This window comes from Anser anser, assembly GCF_964211835.1.
Source record: "Anser anser genome assembly, chromosome: 21".
Taxonomy (NCBI): Eukaryota; Metazoa; Chordata; class Aves; order Anseriformes; family Anatidae; genus Anser; species Anser anser.
This window is the reverse complement of record NC_139742.1, coordinates 4,404,178-4,424,090: the sequence shown is the minus strand read 5'-3', so window position 1 is coordinate 4,424,090 and position 19,913 is coordinate 4,404,178. Positions and strand designations below refer to the sequence as shown.

At 45.4% G+C, this 19,913-nt stretch overlaps 1 protein-coding gene across 19 annotated transcripts in view; it reads right to left on the bottom strand.

Moving 5' to 3' along the window:
- The window catches only part of PAPPA (pappalysin 1), a 361,421-nt gene that overhangs the window by 39,974 nt on the left and 301,534 nt on the right, over positions 1-19,913 (bottom strand). For all 19 annotated transcript variants that reach the window (XM_083807365.1, XM_083807367.1, XM_083807366.1 and 16 more), the window contains 4 exons: positions 18,962-19,075; positions 18,423-18,558; positions 14,264-14,477; positions 5,192-5,360 (listed from right to left, as the gene is read on the bottom strand). In XM_083807365.1, the coding sequence (XP_083663491.1) occupies positions 5,192-5,360; positions 14,264-14,477; positions 18,423-18,558; positions 18,962-19,075 (633 nt within the window). The remainder of the gene's footprint in view (positions 1-5,191; positions 5,361-14,263; positions 14,478-18,422; positions 18,559-18,961; positions 19,076-19,913) is intronic.

Genomic DNA, 19,913 nt, shown 5'->3' with positions numbered 1-19,913 from the left:
GAATTTTTCTAGCACACATCAAAGGGACCTGGATTCCCTTTTTGCAAAAACACCCTAATGGTTTCAACAGAAGTTCAGACCTGTCTCCCTTTGATATATGGTTGCATTCAGAATGGAAAAAGCAGTCCCAGAGCTGAGAAACTGGACACTTCCCAAGTGGGCACAAAACCCCTTTTCTAGACCATGCAGTTTATTTAAACAGGGAGCACTGCTGATGGAAAAAGTGTCTTTTCTACAAATTTAGAGTAGTGCATTTGGGGATTCACAGAGTGCTTAGGTGAAGTGACACTCCGCGTTCTCATTCCCAGCCATTTTGCTCCCCACTGGCTACTAATTCTTTGTTGTTTATCAGATTATTTGCATGATTAAAAATACATTTCTATAGGTAGATGATGGCTTGAAGATGCCTGTGCTTCCAGGAAGTTGCTGTGTAATTCTGATGACCACAGGAGAAAGGATGAGAGCATATTTCCATGTCTTCATAATTCATACACATAGCAGCATCACCACCACATTTGCACTCCAGGCTGGGCTGCTTCAGGAACCAGCAAAGCCTCAATTTCCCTTAGCAGATGCTGTCATCGACCAGAGCTCCAGCACTGTGGCTGCTGGGCACCTCAACAGCAGGAGGCTAAAACAAAACCAAGCTATTGATGACAGGGGCTATGCAAACATTAAGGAAAAGACGTGGGTCTTGCACTGTACCCTGCTGCATGCTGGCTCCACTCTGGGCACAGGACTTCAACTCCAAGAATTCACTTATTAGTCTCGGTGTGATCTAGTTTAGGAATAAATGATTGCTCCTTCTAGCTGATACCAGTTGCTGAAGCACAGTATGGTGCAGAAGGGAGTTTCCCTAATGACAGGGTTACACATCAGATGCTGCTCTACAGCAAACCAAATAAACAGCCCAAGTTCAGAATCCAGAATATAATTCAAAAATTGAAACAGAAGCAATATCTGTGCATGACAGCCACACCTTACAGAACACAAGAATGCTTAGCCCAAGCTAACACTTGGGAGGGCATGGTCTTTGTTAGCTGACAGCCTGCTGGAAATGCAGCGTGCCTGGGGCCACCCTCCTTGGAAGGGATCCCTTGTTACAGCTATACCACACTGCACTTTATTTCTGCCGCTGTTCTAGACCACGATGTCAAAAAAAATTACTCTCCTTCACTCCATTTTCAACTCTTTTTTTTTTTTCCTCTCCATGGTACTTTCCCAACAAAACCACTAACCAGAGTGGAAGAGTCACCTTCTTCCAGACCCACATGGCTTTTCCTCTTCCTGGCACACCGGCAGGGCCATTCTCCCACAGAGACGCATAACCCATGTGGGTAAGACCCTGGCTTCTCAGCTTTTTCCAGTAATTTGCTCCACACCTGTATGATGGAAGCTGAGGTTTTCAAGGTCAGACATAATAATGAAACATTTTAGAACATGTCTATCACCCAGCAGCACAACTTCAAGGAACAGGAGTGCATGCATTTCTGCAGTGGAACATAACAGAGCCAGCTTCCCCACAATGCAGAGGACTAATGCCTTTAGTGCAGAGGACAACAGAAATTATTGCAGATCACACCGCTTTACAGCTTCTCCTTCTAGCAGTGTCCCACCTGAGGGTGGGCTCATTGCAGTGCCTGGGTGCAGGACCCCAGGCTGCTTTGCAGGACTCAGCTCACCCCAGCACCTTGCCAGACCATGGGGTATTTCCAATTAACTCAGCCTGAGCAGCTCTGCCTTCGGATCCAGCATTGGGTCTTTGTGGCAGCATCTGCGCCTGCCTTTGCAGATCTCCTGTCCAAAGCCTGAACGGGCACGTGCCCGTTTCGCCTGTCTGATCTGACAAGGTCACCCAGCTCACAGCAGTCCACATGAAGCACTTGGTTTTCTCATCTGGTTTATTAGCTGTCACTTTGGGCACTTTGTGCTGCTTTGACTGGCATCACAGTAACCGCTTCCCTTCATGTTCTGCCTTCCAAAAGAGGCTTACGCAAGGAGGGAGGGCAGACAAGAAGGAGAAAATAATAAAAAAAAAAAAGGTAAAGTGAGCAGTACAGTGAAGAGGATGCAAACTTTAACAAATCTGGTGTCAGAAAGATTTGTTTCTTGGGACTTTTAACAGCTTGGGAGAATTCGCGTCTCCTTCCTGCTGCCCAAGATCCCAGTCGGCTCCTTCTTCAAGCGATGCTTCACGTGTGAAGTTTCCTCTCCTTAAAAATGAACAGCTGTGCCCTCCCCTCTAAGTATTCTTCCACTTCTGCCCACTACTGTGCCTCTAATTGAACCCACATGAGCCGTGCTTTCTTTTCCTGGCATGATTGATGATGCCTTTGCACAACATTAGGGAGCTGCTGGGTTTTAAATAACACCTCTTGACCAGAGCAGCAGTGGTGGTAGCTTCAAGGAGAGATGACAACAAGTAACTGAATGAGCAGGGCTTTCAGTGAAGGACAAGGGGGAGGAAGGCAATGAAAGACAAAGGGGGAATGGGGGAGAAAAGAAGAAAGAGCAATGGAGTTGTCAGGGGGGTGGGAGGACATTGGGGGAAAATGAAAACATCCCGAGATCTTCTTTGTGAAAAAAGATACATGATGGCTTTGGCCCCATCAATATGCAAGCCCATTTTTTTTGTTGCTTAAGTCCCTAAATGACGATGAGAGAGAGCCCAAGAGAGAGTAAACAGCTCTGCTTTTTTTTTTTTTTTTTAAAAAAAAAGCAAACAGCTTCTCCTGCACATGGTGCCGATGTTTTTAGGGTTTGGTGATTTTATGGAGTTTAACAGGATTGGGAACAGGAACTTCTCAGAGAGCAAAGATGAATGAAGTTTTTGACCTAAGACTTATTAAAATGGTGGCTTCAAGAAGAGACAGAGGCCAAAAAGTGCAGGAACTGTCAGGATGATTTTCAAAAAACCCTTAGATGTAAAAGGCTGATTTGAAATGTGACTTGTGCCCCTACATCTCTGAGGTGCTTTTGAAAAGTTTGCTTTTAATTTTCTGTTCATCTTTTTTCTCTGCCTTCCAGTGAAATACAGAAGACAAATGTGGTTCAGATGCTAAACCAGGGCATGTTCACTGGTGTGTAAGTCATCCCCACCAACATGTAGTGGTCATGGGCCACTGATGTTCAGCCTGCTCTTTGAGACCTTGCTCCTCACCTCAGTCCCCTTCTTACCCACGAGTGTGAAACATTAGCATGTGCAAAGCCACCTTCCTTCGTCCTCCTCGTGCAGCCCTCTGGACTGAAAGCTAAGTGAGAAAAAAGTAGCTCTAGTCCCTCAAATCAGTCAATCACAACAAATATCCAACAGAATGACAACAGTGAAATAACCAACAGCTTTGTGCAAAGCTCCTCAATCACAGAATGAAGTCCCTCCAACCACAGATAACAATCTACATGTCCTAGCTCATCTCCAAACACTTCTGTTCAGAAGACCTGAAGCTGGGAAGCATTTGTGGACGGAGCACAATATAATTCAGTACAATGCAATACAAAGAATCCAAACCATGGATTCCAGACTTACTCAGATAATTAATTTCCTGCATGCATGTTCCACAGGTTCTGGCTAAAAGCACCTGACACAAAGAAATTAAACAGGATGATATCGAAAGAAACTGTCCTTTCCTATTCAACAAATCTCTGAAGCACACGCATAAACTCCTAAAGCACGTGTTTGAAGTGCTCTGCTGAACATGGATATTTTTAAGATGCTTCACTCCTTCCCTGCACAGCACAGAGCAAACAAATCCATAGGCCTCACGGTTTTTATTGGGAGAAAAAAAGTTGACAAAAAGTGCAATAGATCAGGATGAGAGGAAGCATGCTGTAATAAGCAGTGAATCACATTAGCTGGGGGTGCTAAAATCCTCCACTCCTGTCATATGAATCTGATCAAGGCTCTGAAACCAAACTTCTCTGAGCAAAACCAAATACAGTTGGCTGAGCTTCCCCCAAAGGTACTTTTTGCGTTTAAATAACAGAGCGCTGGTGAAACATGTTTAGGCTGTTTTATTTGGGTTTGGATTCCTGTGTGCTCAATGTACAGCTCCCTTCCAACTATTTCCTGGTTCAGCCATTCAGGCTCGTTTGAGAACTTGTTTTCTGTTCTGTAAAAATGCTCAGCTGGAGCTGGGGTTCTGGTGCTGATGCCAATTAGGATGGAAGAGGCCCAGCTCTCGGGGTCCTGTATTTGTTTTGTAATTGAGTTGAAAGGGCTGACTCATTCCCCTCCTCTCTGTCTCCCCCCTCTGCGAGCTCATGAAGAACACAATATTTCACAAATACAGACAGGCTGCTGAGAGTGCCTGCCTGCCCCCAGCCCCAGATGTGAGCGCTGCCCCGAAAACAGGCAGAAAGGTGCCGGTGGAGGCCACCACCACCCTGTCACGACACGAGCCAGCACTGCTAGAGCAGAAAGCACAAACTGGGGTGCCTTCAGCACACCCCCATATCCCATGCACCTCACTCCAAGCAGCATGCTGAGCCTGGACCATGCTACATGCACTCTTTGTCCACCTCTCCGAGGGCAAAGGACACACATTTTCTCAATGTTTAAGAAAACCGGTAGTTCTCCTGCATGTCCCACTCTCTGCAACATGACAGGCTGCATTTGTGGGACTGGATTATTATTGCATAGGGTAGGTAAGACAGGTAGCACAACCCAAGTCACTGGGTGGGTTTTTGATGCTTTGGTTGGAAGAAAAAAGGTTTAGACTCTTCTCCCCCTGAGGGATATCATGCATTTCTGCAGTGTCAGAGCATGGCTGGAAGCAGACGGACTGCAATGCTGCAAAGGAGTTAAGATATCATTAGCCCCAACACTAGGAATAAACACGAGGAACTTTGCCCAGAAACTGGTTGTGTAAAAAACAAACACCCCACCTCCAAAAAAACAACCCAAGAAACCCTGTTTGGCTGAGTAGAGCCAGTGAGATCAGAGAAGGCCTAAACACACATTTAAACATTTTGGGTTGAAAATCTCTAGGTTTGGGCAACACGTAAGATTTGCTGACTGTCAGTACCTCTTTGCACAGTCAGACGGCTCCTATTCTGAAAAGAAGTATTTGGATAAGGTCCTGTCCCAAGGCTGAGCTGAGATTTTGGGCTTTCGGCTGGATTATTTCTCCACTTCTCCACCCCCATTTGCTCATCCCTCTTTTGTGGGTCACACAAAACCAGCAGGACAAACCTGGCTCTTGCTGAGATCATCGTCTCGCTGGACTTGCAAAATGTAGCCTGTCTTGCAGCTCACGTTGCACTGGGCACCATCGTACCACCCGCCACCGGTGCAGTTCAGCAGCGCGTTCTTGATCTCCAGCTTTTGGCAGTCAGTGGCTTCGCAGGAGTAGTGGACACAGCTGGATGGGAGACAAGAAGTGGCATTTGAATTCAGTTCCTGTAATTCATTGAGAAAGAGCAGCTGGTCTGACTGACAAAGCCGTCACTTGCCAGGCAGCAGGTAAATGGATTGCACACCGACTGCGGGTCAGCCAAGTGCTCGTCACCCACGAGCACACCCTTTAGCTTTGTCTTCGGAAGAACTGGGACAGTGGTAACGGTGATGACAATGAAAGCAAATTATGGGTCTTGTGGCAAAAGGGAAGAGCCTGCCAAGTCTGCAGAATTACTTTCTGTTCTGCAATATTCACAGAGGAGAAACAACACGAACAACAGCACTGTGGCCATCCTACTCCTGTACCAACATGCATCTGTCCATCCCACGAGAGCAATCTCCCTCCAAGAGCAGTCCTTATACCCCATCCAATTTAAAATCTCTGCTGAATTCAGGAGTGCCTTATATTGCTAGTGATAAGTGTGTGTGCATGTGTGTACGTGTGAGGACGGGTTTCTCTTATCTTTGAGAAACTCGATAGCAATCAACACATTCATCTTATTCCACTTCACGAGGAACACCAAACATCAGTTGTGTAGCTGTGTTGATAAGCTCTTATCAAGCTCAGCAGAATGCTGTCATTTCAGATCTCTCCGGCTGCTGTCCTGCCATCCATAAAATGTTTCCCTGGATGGAAACTCACTGCTCTCCCTACAGTGAATTATTCTAACATTTAGCATAACTTGTAAAAAGAGGTTTTGGTTTTATTTTTGTAGACGCAGAGATGTCTAGTAGACACAAAATCTTTCACCACTTCTGATGACCTGAGTCAAACATTATAGCACATGGTCAAATGTGAGTGTGGGAACAGTCCCTTAGCTAAAGGGCAATGAAAACGCTGAGAGTCTTAAAGCATGTACAAAGATGTTTTGCTGTATTCAAGGCAAAGTTTCTGGGGCTAAAGATTCCTACAAAGCAATATGCCTCTGCTGAAAGGAAAACTAAATTTAAATTAAATACAGTTAAATTCGGAGGAGGGTCAACCTTGATTTAATTCATCATCTGTGTGTGTAGGGAATAACCTGAAACACCAGAAGGAAGAGAAAGCAATGCATCAATAAACATATTTTGAAATGGATTTCAAGTAAGATATTCCCGTCTCCTAGAAAAAAAGGTTAAAGCCACCAAAAACCCGTCCACCTTAACTAAGCACAGGACTTAGCATGTACCTGAGGTTTTGCTGTGTTCAAAGCACTGTGCAGACATTATCTAATTAATTTTCATGACACCCTTGTGAGACACCTGGGCTGGTGTTGTTATCCCCATGTTACTGATGGAGAAGCACATCTGCACATGTCTCTGCTTGGCTGTATATCAGATTAAACGACAGTATTATGTCCTTCTACAACTCATTTCTCTGTCCCAGACTAGCACTATAAGGGAAGTGCCCACTGCTTGTAATTTAAGGTTGCTTGTTCAGTGGCGGCCCTTCCCCAGAGCTTGATGGCCTATAAATAACTTTCACATTCAAACAGATCCTTGTTTTCTCATCTTGCACAAAATATTGCTGCTGATGGGACTGAGGAAGAAGAATGCTGCCTCTACATTGGCCAACTCAATGTCATCGTATAGAAGTAGCACACTGTCTACCAGCAGTACAACTGAAAAGTGATGCTCATCACAGAATATGCTGATCCTGCCTACAGCAGGATCCCCCCCTACCAAGGGTTTCATGCATGTTTTCCAGTCCCTGCAACTCACAGCCTGACCTACACATTTAAACTGCCATCAATTTCACTTTTCACTCACTGATCAATAGGTCTGTGGACAAGACGGGAAGAATAAATGGAGGGCGCATCCTAGTGCCCAGTTGGTCTTCTCTTGCAGACAGATGTAGAGGGAGAGCATAAACAATGAATGATGCCACGTTGAATCCTCACTACATATCCCAATTCCATCTGCACATGACGGCTCAGCACTATTTCATTCCCCTCAGTTTTTCAGACAGTGAAGCTGCCATATGAGTTCCTTCCATGCCAGCACTCCAGAGACAAGGAAGTTGACTCATTGAGGTAAAAAATGAACACCATTGCCAAGCCATTCTCAGAAGCACATATTGTGAACCTTGACTGCCATTGCAAAACATGAAAAATCTGAAAACTTTTTTTGCGCAAAACTTGGAAAAATTAAATAATAGAAGATCTATTTCATTTAATATCTTCTGTGAACCAGTGTTCAACACATTGAAGAAGCACTGAATTCAGCCTTGAATGGCTTCACAGGGAAGGATGAGCCTAAGAAAACCTGTGCAATTTGCACAAAGGGAAATCTGGAGCAACATCACAGCAATAAATGGCATTGCCTTTCATTTCCATCAACATAAAGGAGAGAAAGAATCCGGTTTCTGGAGTTCAGATCAGGACACCAGATGAACAAGCCTGGGCTTAAAAGTCCTACACAACTGAAACGCCACAGACAAAGGCATTAAGAAACACTTATTGTGATGTTCTTCTTTCTGTTTACAAGTCCCCTTGTGGTCTTCTTAAATGGCCAGGGAACATTTTTAGCCACCCCCTCCAGGCTCCAGATTATGCCTCGGTTAGCAGATCATCTGGGCAGCTCTCTCTGTCTGTAACTCTATATGAATGACTTCAGTGACAAACAATACAACCATTCACTTTTTGTAAAAAAACAACCACTGCCACCAAATGTTTCCAATTTAAATATTTCTGGTTCTCTAGCTACTGGTTCCAATTTGGTATCAGCTACTGTCAGCCATAAATCCCAATGAATTTTGAAGTCACGATCCTGAACTGAGTTCTGCAAATGCAGAATTATGGAGAAATTAATATCTCCAAGTAGGAAATTTAGACAAAGAACCCATCACATCCATATTACAGAACTGTGGGTTACAGAAGCTCTTGCATGGGTACTGCCATTTAACAGCGGTTAATCATCACATGTTCCAGAAACTATGCATTCCTTGGGACAGAAACAATATGGAGTATCTGAGAATGAAATCACTTCTATAACTTATGTTGCTTCCTGGCATGGGACAGCATATCCCATTTTTCTTGCAATCAGAATTGTGTGACTTCATCAAAACTGCCTACTTGAAGTAAGTCATCCTGACTCCCCAAATGCACCTGGGAATTGCTTGCAAGATTATGATCTGCTCTGGACAAAAGCTAGGCAAGTGCATGTATCATTAATTGGTATAGATAAGAATCAAGTGTCGGTGCCTGGGATATTCTCTGACATTGCTTATTTTACTAGATCCACCTCATGATTCACCTGTTTCTCTCCTTGCTCTAGTAACGTATGATTCCCTAACACAACATTTTTGCACCAAGCTGAGTGCAAGAAACAGAGAATTTCTTGCACACTTTCCACTGCCTGCACTGCGTTAAAAACATAGATCAAGGCAGACCATTTCAATGATGTAAAAAGCCCTGAGCAGAGTTAGTTTCACATGTAGGCTGAAGTTCTGAGCCAGTTCTTACTTTATTCAAATCCATTCTGCCCATCCCTAATCTAAATGAGCTCAGTCATTAGCCTCTAAATCTTTATTTCTCTGTGCCAATATTGGCCCCAGTTCAGCAAGGCACTTAAATATGTGCTTAACTTCAAAAGCACGGTTAAGTCCCACTGATAGATTTGACTACAGGGGGATGTAAGCAAATAGCTAAGGGCTTTGCTAAATTGGGGTCTTGGTGACACAATCCTAGAAACATTTGTATTTTAACATGTTTATAGAAAATTGTAACAATTAAGTGGAACTCTTCCTTCCTCACATAAAAACAAACCAGCACTTCCTCCTTCGAAAAGCTTACAGCAGCCAAACATTTTTTTTCTTAACCCTGGGGTCAAGCACTTTTCCAAGAACTCATCTTAACACAGTGCCCTAATTATTTGTTTCCTTAGCGACTGCCCTGACACATATATATGCATAGGTGAGCATAAAAGCATAAAGCATACACTTATGGATGAGACGACTCCAACCATTGCCTAGTTTATATCGGAAAAACTTCCTTTTCCTCAGTTCAGGCCAGCCTGGGCTGCAGATCTGAAGCATCCTTAAGTTTTATTCTACGTTACCGTACAAACAATACATGCACATGTGGCCTTCTGATGGTGTTTCTAACAGATGTATCCTTACAGTGGGCTTATCCTCTCTGTCTGTAGGGAGGTCTGTAAAGACAAGAGCAGGTTTTCTCTCTCTAATCCACACACAGACGTACCATTCGGAAAAGCAAAGGCTGCCAGTCACATTACTTCTTGTAGCTTCAGAAATAAAAAAGGTATGAACTGCAAACTTGGCAATGAACTTGTCTTCTTTGGATTTCAGATGAAATAAATTGGTCTCCATGTACTAACATAAAAACTCAAAAGAAATCTACCCAAATCCTTGGGGAAAGGTGGGGACTGGTGAAGCCATGCTGACCGTGCCACTGGAAGAAGGATCAGACCCTTTCCCTTTGCATGCTTGCCTTCAAATCTGGTTCACAAGGGTGACCAACAGAGTGGCCTCACCACCATTATGGCCCCCTCAGCAACCTCAATGCAGTTACTATTGAATCCGACCCCAAGAATGATCCCAACAAAACCTAAACCCAAACCAAGAGGGTCAGGAGAGCACGCAACCCCTGAGATTTACAGAAAACACCTGGTCCAGCCCCAGGTGAGCTGTGGGGAAGGAGAGGCGGGGCAGTGCTCATGGGGGCACTGGCTCTGCCCTTGGCCCTGGGGGCTCCCGGTGCACCCCACTGCACGAGCCATCCCGCCCGCAGGCCCTACGGAGCCGACAAGGCCTCAGAGCCCCGCGCACGCTCCCAGCGTGGAGGCAGGAGGCAGGGCCGGGTGCCTGCGCGCTGCCCGCCCCGCCGGTCCCCCTTCCAGAGAGCGTGGCGGCAAACAAAGAAATGGCATCGCGTTCCACTTTAATAAAAGCCAAATGATGCCGTTTGCCAATTACCAAAATGGGGCGAAGGTTAAAAACCCATTGAATTATAACACATGTCACGGACCAAAGCTTCTATGATTAACAGTTCTGTGAGAAATTCATTAATTTCACCAGAAGCAAGCTGACAGAGATTGTGCTTAATGACAGAACGCAGGGCAGGGGAAAGGCAGCCAAATCGGTAAAGAGAAAGCTGCATTAAATAACAAAAAAAAGAGATGAGACATGTTTTTTCAGTATAAAAAGGAAAAAAATAACCCGATTTATAAAGGGTGGTTGCATTTGCTGCACTGCTGAAGATTTATCTTCATCATTTCTTGTTGGAGAAGCTGACAGCAGGAGACGAGAAGACAAAGAGAAGAGGCTGGAGTGGGCTCCCTCTCCCTGGGGCTTGTTCGGGGTGGCGAAGGGCAAAAGCTCGGAGGCTGGGGCAAGGGCTGGAGATGGCGTGGGGCTGGAGCTGGTGCAGTGCTGGTCCCCCGCAGCTGCGAAGCCCCCAGACAGGCCCACTTACGCTGTGCTATGGAGAGGCGAAGCCAAAACCTCTCCTGCAGAAGCCTTTTCTCAGCCGTAACAGTGGGTTTATGCCGAGATTTAACAGAACAAAGAAAAGGAAAAGCTTCTCACTGCCACTAACTAGAAAGCACAAGGAGCTGCACAACGTGAGGTGTGCATGCTGGAGAGATGTGGGCAGCATCCCACTCCTAGGGAAGGGAGGCTTACCTTCTTACAGACATGGAGCTAATGGAGAATTAGAAAGCTAGAAACTCATGAAGTCCACAATTCTGGCAGCTGAACCGGGGTTTCTGGCTGGGTTTTCATGCCTGATGCCTCTGGTTTCCATGAGAGGAGCAATCAGCACCAGGGGGGCTGGAGGAGGGGACAGGTCCTGTGAAACACCACCCAGGGGCAGCAGCCCCTGACAAGGACTGCCTTGCCAGCGATGGGGCACCCCGAGCTCATGTTTCCTACATGGTGAAAAAGTCAAAATCCTGATTTCTGAGGAACAACTGTCAAAGGCAGCCCCAGTGCACCAGGTTTTCATGGTGCTCAAATGACTGTGGGGTGGGAAATTACACCTCTGCTTCTGCACACCCACTTTCACTATCCACTCCACAAGCTAAATAGAAAATAATAAAAGTGTAAAAATTTGAGCTGTGTAAGTGTGAAACTAGTGCAAGAGAAGAACTAACTGGGCCACTATATCTGGTCTAAGGATGCAATGTGAAAATAAAGTGTGTCATTTTTATAGCACATCTCCAGCAGTTAGGTTAATTTCTGCTGAAACAAAAAGAACTTGTCGTCAGCTGCAGCAGAAAAAACCAACAACTGGAAAAATACAACTGGAAAGTACAGAGTATTTTTTAAAACTCTTTATAAATGTCTTCAGAAGGATGGAATGGATTTTCAAAAGAGCGAACGATGACTGAGGACAACTACCTATAAAGCTGAATGGGATTTTCACATTCAAGCTCCTTTTTCTCTTTTAAAATATTAACTGTAACATATATTTTAAGAAAGAAGAATAAGTACATGTTTTATTTTCAGTTATTAAGTTGTCCCTAACTCATGGAAGTGATCCATTCACCCTCAAAATAAAAACTGTGCTAACATTTAAGGACCGACATATTTCTTTTCCCTCACATATTTAAAATCTGCACCCTTGCCTAGAAGTGCCTGTATCTGGCTGTAAATCCTCTCCAACCAAAATAATTCTCCTCGAAGAGAGAGAAATAATATCTCTTACAGAGAGAAGCCAAAAAGCAGGCAAAAATATCCATGTTTACCTAAGGAAAATGAAAGCGGTAAAGTTGATGCTTATACATAGGAAGGAAAGTTCCTTTAAAAATTAAATGAGTAAAAAGAAATCATATTAAACAAACACAACCAGCATGAAAAAGGGAGTAGGGAAGGACAGGCAGTGTGGGACTGGTGCTCAGAGTGGGCCTGATGGGCAGAACACAACCATGGGAGGCAGAAGGAGAGACCCAGCTGGACCTGGCTGGGGACAGTGGGGAACCCTGAGCAGATGTCCCCAGGGAGCATGAAGCTCACACCCAGCTTCTGACCTGGAAAGGGTAAATGCAAAAAATCCCTCTCTCTGTGTTCTACCTGGATAAAATTATGAAGGAAAAAGAAGGCAGGTGACAGCAAAGGGACTTGGCATCTACCTGTTTCCTGGTTAAAAAGCTTAACGCACAACCTTCTCTGTATCTTGCATACCCTTAGAGTTGCTTTTATAGAAGAAGACAGCAGATGTGGTCACCCAAAATGATCCCACCACAAGGCCAGTTGGAAATTTTCCTCTCTATAGTACTGTAGTTGATGGAAAAATCCCACTGATTTCAACTGGCTTTGGATCAGGGCTTTATTTCAGTGTCTAGTTCCTTGACTGACACAGGAAGCTCTATGTTCAATCCAGCATTGCAACCTGCAAGACCTAAAACGTTACTCTGCATGAGCGAGGCTCTGACTCAAGTTTCAGAGAGCAAGAGGCTGAGATGATTCAGTGCATCATGAAAACAAAACACTATCCAAAAAAAAAACGTCAAAAAAAGGAGGCAAATGGCGGGTGATTCTTCTTCAGATTACTAAAGGTTGGTTTGCTGTGCTGCAGAGGCTTTCTGAAGCTTTGCCTAAGGGGAACACATTTTTTATTAAGGAAATAACTTTCTAAACACAGAGCACTTCTAATTTCATAAGTGAACAAATGGTTCAATTCCTACTGAAAACTTGAGAGGGAGGAATGTGGTCCTGTGTCGAAGCCCTCTCGAGCTCCCTGTTGCTTCTCACCATCTCCTTTCAGTGGGTCTTTCTCACTCTGTTTCTGTCCCGCTCCTGCACTGGGATTTGGCCAAACTTGCACAACTAGACTTCTCATCTGAAACTTGATCCTGCTGTCTTTGGGCCTCTGAATTTATACAACCTACTGCACAGAATGATCAGACTCCTTGAATCTAGGTCAGAACACACGGACTGGATTGATTTAGCTATAGATATACTCCTTTTTTTATTATTTTCCCTTCCCTCTCCCCCTTCTCACCCTCCCCCCCTTTCCTGGAATAAAAGCAGGTCCTAAAAACATGCCAGAACATTATCAAAGAACCTGACAGCCTGCTTAGGAGGCTGAGCAGAGCTTTGCTGGGATATGCAACTTGTTTTTACTATTGCTGCTGCTATGGTATGACGACTGCTCACAACTTTGAATTCACAGCGGAAAAATAGATGATTCTTTCAGGGGTTTTGCTAAATTCTCCCCTCTTCTTTTCACTGCCTTGCTGAAAGGATCCATGAAGCTGCTGCACCAGAGGCCACGAAAGGTCACAATCTCTGTGGGATGCTGTAAAGCAGAGACTGAGAGGGGTTGGTGGTGATCTATTGATGTGTCTGTAATAACAACAAGAATAAAACGGTAGCCATAAACCTTTCATCCTGGGGGGTCCCACAGAGCTTTTCAGAATGGGGGCCAGATCCAGAGAGGTGCTGAGGGCCCTTCCCCAGCCGCAAAAGCACCACGAGCGCTGGCGACCAGGCGCCTGCCACGCGGGGCTGAGCACCTTGCAGGACCCGGCCCCATCGGGGCACAAGCATCACTTTGTCTCCCCACAAATGCTTCCGTGGGAGGTCCCCATAGCACTTCAGCAGCACAAAGCCATTTAGATCCAGGCCGATGTGTGAGCGGCTGAAACGCTGCCGCGCGGGGGAATGCACGGAGAGTTAACTGGCCCCAATTCCAAGCTTAGGATAAAGGAGGGAGGAGAAAGGAAGAGGAAATAATTCACTAGCAGTATCCTATGCGGGTTAAATGTCCCATCCATCCTGATCAATGAGAACACTGCCGTTTTTTTTTTACCGGCAACACAAAGGGGTCAGCAGGGTTCAGCCGCGGTGCCCCTCCTGCCTCCCCTGCAGCCCTGGCGTGGGGGCGGTGGGTGGCGAGGCAGAAGGAAGCAGGCTGACAGGCTCACCTCTGCTCCGCTGGGCTGTAGGTCTGTCCTCGCTGGCAGCTGCTGATGGTGATGGGGTCGAAGTTGTGGAAGGAACGCAGGGCCACCCCGGAGATGGCCACAAACTGGGAGCTGAAGCTAATGAGGACAGCCTGGGTGTGATAAAAAGGGTGACTGAGGTCATGGATGACGGGGATAATCAGGGGATTGTTCCTGCAGCTCAGGACGTGGACACCTGCCAGAGGAGAGACAAGATCAGAGGAAGGGTCAGACTTAACACAATCGCTTCCTGAGGCCATGGGCACTTCAGAAGCATTTCACCCATAGGAATGGCCCTATAGAGCTGAAAAGTTATGGTAAGCTGCCTGGAGGGGCTTCCCAAATCGCTCTGGAGAGCTTAGCAGAGAAGTATATCCCTCCAGACAGCTGAAGAAAGGCTGCCATTCTCTCTGCAAGCGCGGCAGGCTCTCAGAGCGGTTTCTTTAGACCACAGCTACATTTCTATTGTGCTCTGTTAAATCAGGAGCAACCATCACAGAGGAAGCGGAGTCGCGCTATTGTGAAACCAGCCTGAGAGGACAGTTGGAGCCTTTATCCCGTGCATCAAATGGTACCGGCAGGCTGGGTGGCTTTGTGCACCACGGGCAGTGCACCAGCGCCTTGTTTGTAGCTGTGCATGTCATTAGCACTCAACATAAAACTTTTTTTTTTTTTTTTGCATCAGCTCTATGCCAAACGTGCCCAATTTTGCTTTTGTTTAATGGTTTTCAGCCTTGGGGTATCTTGCTCTTTCCTAAAAAGGGCAAAGATGTTACTGGAGAGAGAAAAAAGGGTGATGGACCCACTGAGGATTTTACAGGTGACATCATTTGAGAAGAAAATAATTGTGGCTCACGAAAACAGAAGTGTCTCAAAGAGGTCAAGGTGCCCAGCAGCACCAGCGAGGTGCTGAGTAGACTTCATAAATCCCCTTTCTTCAGCAGAGGAGTGCTCAGTGACACTCAGGGAGAAATTCCCACCTTCAAGTAGAGGCAACGAGAATTCGCAGGGGCCAAATCCATCTCAGGGGTAACTCAAAGGACAGACAGCTGTCGTTTGGCCTCCAAATCCGTTAATTCAGATCCACGGCTGGACTGCTGACTGCAAAGCCCTGCCTCGGCAGCTCCGTGGCACCGCTCCGAGGATCAACTTGGCTCCAGCTCCGTTCGCTTCGCTGGAGCTCCCCCAGCAACGGCTTTGGCCCAGGCCCTTTGGCTACCCTGATACACTCACGAATTTGAAATAAAACAAATTCTATTTGCATGTTTAACTGGCTCAGGGATCTCTATTATTATTATTTTTTTTTCCAGTTCAGGTTTCTTGATTCAAAAGGGAAGGAATAAAAAAGTTTTCATTTTTCTCCTTAGAAAGTGATTTCCTGTGAATTAAGACAGACTTCTGACCACTCTCTTTAAACATCCATCTCCCACCCTCTACTTTAAAAAAATCTTCCTGTAATAATAATAAAAAAAATAAAACAAAAAAGTCAACCTCTCTTTGTTTTGGTCTTTACCTGACCCTGAAATAACCTCCCTGTCTACTTGCCTCCCACAGGTCTTTTGATATCAGCTCCTTGTGGAACGGTGCACGTTTCTCACTTACAAACAGGTGCAGTTAATACTTGAAATCCCGGGTTCCCAAATTCCTTGGAAGTTTCTGCCTTCTCTGATGGAAAGCCAAAAAAGACCTTATGGTATGAGGCTGTTTATTCACTTCAATTTCATTCCTCGCACTCAGGTGGTGTCCACAACAAAACAGACCTCGGAGCTGCGCTGCAATTGCTGGCGCTTTCTGATCCTGACAAGGTGAACGGGGGCTGAACAAGTCAGGTTCATTTAACCAAACTGCCTTCATTAGCAAAAAAAAACCACAAACCTACTTAAGATAGTACAAGAGCCCCTGGCAGGGGTGCTAAAGCTGTCTTCGTGCTTGCCCCTGTAGCTCTGTATCCACCTATTTAGTCCTCAATCCCTCTTGCAAAGTACCCAGCAGCCGAAGCCCAGTATCTACAAATGCTCTGAATTAAGAGTGCTGAGGTGTTTGGCATCCCAACCTCTCCATCTCCCCCCGAGACACAAAAGAAGCTTCTCATTATTTTCTGGGAGTCCACGTGGGAAAAGGTTTCTCTGGCCAGGGTGGGAAAGAAGTAATTCTGGATACACTGCTCTTTGCTCATGGGAGTGAGCTTTAACACACCGAGGACTGATCAAGCTTTAAATTATTGCTTCTTCCTTTTGGCCGTACTTTCAGCTAGCCACTGACTTCTGCTTAAGGCTGGCCGACTGTCTACAGTCACTTCTGCATCTGGTGCACGCCAAAGTTTGCATCTCAGCTGCAGTCTCTAGCTTGCCACGGTGATAATTCAAAAACATCAAATACAACATCCGGGAGGAGGGCTTAATGCTGCACCCAGAACTCAGACAAAACAGTGATTGGGAGCTCTGACTGAGTGAGAACTGCTGGGTACCCTACCTACACCTCTTCTCTGCTCCAGGAAAGCCTCCCCTGAGGAGGTCAGAGGGGCTTTTCCATGATGAAGGCAGCATCTCAGCTGTGAAGATCTGCAGGCGTCGGTTTGAGCCATGCCAAACCCATGTTGCAACTTTGTCCAGGATTTCAAAACCTCGCCCTCAGTTTCCTCTTTGCTCCTCTTTCTTGTTCTCCTTCTCTCATAATCTGTCTGTCTCTTTGTAAAATGTCGCATTAAGTATTTGTTGGCATGCTCGTGTCTCCGTCATTTATTTCTCAGAGGGAAAGAGCTATGTGCCACTGTTTTGCAAAAGGAGAAGCATAAGACCAATCTAGGGGCTCTGGCAAACTGGGAGCTATCCTGACTCAACCTGAACAACTGCTCTGAATTTCTCTTTGTTCTCTGACAGCAGACACCACACATACTTTCTTTCTTTTCTTCTGCATCCCACGAACGTTACATATTACAGCGGACAGTCATCCAACACTGTCCACTTGTGTGTGTCTCTTCTTCTCATCACTAGGAGGAAGTTCATTTGTGTTTGAGCTTGTCAAAATTGCAAAGTTCTGGTAAAACAGAAAGCTGGGTGAGGGGGCTATGTTTCCTTAAAAAAAATGCTTTCAAGACAATGTGGCCAGCTTTCTTCCCAGTGGAAAAAAGGGCAAAGGAAGGCTAGAAAGGAATTATGCAAGCCGTGCCCTGACACAGAGCTGGGAGCTAGAGAGAGCTCATTGATCCTGGATCTTAAACGCAGTTGTAATCAATGCACCAGACACAATTTTCATGGGTCCAGGTACTTCTGCCCAGTGTAGAAACCAAAATGTTCTGTCCCAGGACTTCACCATGACTAGCAGGTCCGTGGCCTCTGCCAGGCATATTTGCTTGAGGCAATGAATCCTCCATCCAGCCCACAAAGGCCCTGGTGTTAGACCTTCATCAAACCTGGAATACTCTGCATGAAAACATTTGGCCTAGATGAACTGACATTTCTCATGAAGACTTTGTTATCCCAGAAAGAAAAAAAAAATCTCTGAGAGTAATAAAACCATCTCCTTGTAAGGCATCAAAGCATCTTGATGATGATTTTCTTACACTGGACAATGGCACTAGTGAATGGCCTTCTTCATACAGCTGGCTCAGCAGCCATCCCTGGAGCCCCTCCAGGCTTATGGGAGACATTACAATGGAGCTTTAGAAGATGCAGTTTCCAGGCCATTAAATAGCTGTGGAAACCTCCCTGCAAGCAGGACTAGATGCGGCCCCCTCTGACTGGGAAATCCAACCAACTACACCTTATGAAACAGAAGTGTTTGCTGCTCCAGCTGGTACAGAACAGGGTTAATCTCTCACTCTCCACTACCAACAATTCATCTGTATCACTGTAAATGTCTCTCCAGGGGGGTTCTCTGCACGAAGCACTAAAATAGCCTTATTCTAATGGCTAAAGAGGAACTAAACACTTCTGAAAACAGTGAACAGGTGTGGAGAAATGTCTGGGAAAAATGATGCATCTTTTTCAACAGACTCTAGTCAAACTCAGGTCTTGGACAATTAAGCAAGCACTTTTTCTGTCTGATCCTGGAAAAACTAAGCAGGAGTATTGGTCACAGTTTGTGAATAGGGGTACCATTAAACAAGCAATAAAAAGGGATGTGATTAAAATAGTCTTACCAAGATCATGGCTTTGCTCTTTGGTGTCAAACAGCTGCACACCAATGGTCTCCTGCTTCTGATCCAGGTAGTAGGTGCCGTCAGTGACCAGGTGAACAAGGACTGCCGCAGCTACCATTGGCTGGGAAAAATAAGCCTGGGAAAACAAAAGCCCCACAAAGGTTAGGGTGAAGAACTGTGCTGCACTTTAAAAAAAAAGTAAGAGCAGGGCTTTAAAACTATAATTTCCCATCTCAGATCACATAGGAGTCTTCTCTTCCATTCTCTCCTACATAAACTAGAGAAAACTCGAGTTAAACAGCCTTGCAGCTGGAGCAGTAGCCTCTAAGAAACTCAACAGACCTGCCACAGGAGGGGACTTCTCCACTAACTCTCTAGATGGTGTTTAGAGACTTTGCTTTGCTATTTTGCACTAACCGTACTTCAAAGAAAGGACCCTCCTGGCCCTGCGAAGGCTGTCCGATGATATTTCAACTATTGCAGAAACTTTGTACATGCAGGCAAAGAGGAGATTTCTGAACGACATGTGTGCTTCTTACCTTCAGCCAGAAAATGGTCTGTGTCATGTGGGAGTACTGGAAGTTGGCCGTGCAGGGATACCAGGCATACTGAGAGACGCCATCGTTCAAGTCAATCACCTTCGTTCGACATGTCTGAGGGAGAAAAAAGAAACATCAAGACAGATGTAGATGACAGCAAGAAAAGAGCATGGCTGTTAAAAGTGGGAAAAAAGTCCAGGTGCACTACTAAAATAAAATAATACATGCTAATGACATTTCTAAACACCATGAGATTATTCAGAAGTGAAGTTTCCAGGTCTTCCACCTCAATGAGAAAAACTGAAACATAAAAAGGAGCAAGAGACTCACAGCAGTCGGATGGCAGCCAACAGTTTCCTCTTAATTTGGTACAACAAGGGTTTTGACAGCATTCAGCCCAACTCTGCTCCCACCCAAACGGACCGCAGCTCTTCCCACTGGAGTCAAAATGACGATCGCTTTTGAACATGCCAACTCAAAGCACAGACAGTCTGCAGATGCTCTCCACAGTACTCAAGCAATGTCCTATTTAAACCTGCGTATTACTGTAACCCCAGGGAAGCCACAGATGGCCATATAAACTTGGAAATAAACGTAGCCAGGAAAGTCCTGTCTGTACAAACCAATTTAAGCAAACTTGTTTCTCGTTTTGTTAACTAGTTTCTGTAATTTGAATCATCTTCTTCCTACATCTACAGCACTTTCCATGGCAGGCGGCAATGGAATTATAAGCAAACTTCTCTTTTCAGTAAAGAACAAGCAGATGAATCCCAAATGCTGGCAGAGGTGAAAAGCCCAAATTGAGAATGCCTGAATTTAAGTACCACGGAGTCTTGCAGTGCCATCACTATGTGAAAACAAAGCTGCAAGAAATGGTAGGATTCACCCTGAAACCGCAAAGCTCAGTGAAGCTGCTTCAAAAAAAATGGCATATGCATGACTATCGCTTTCG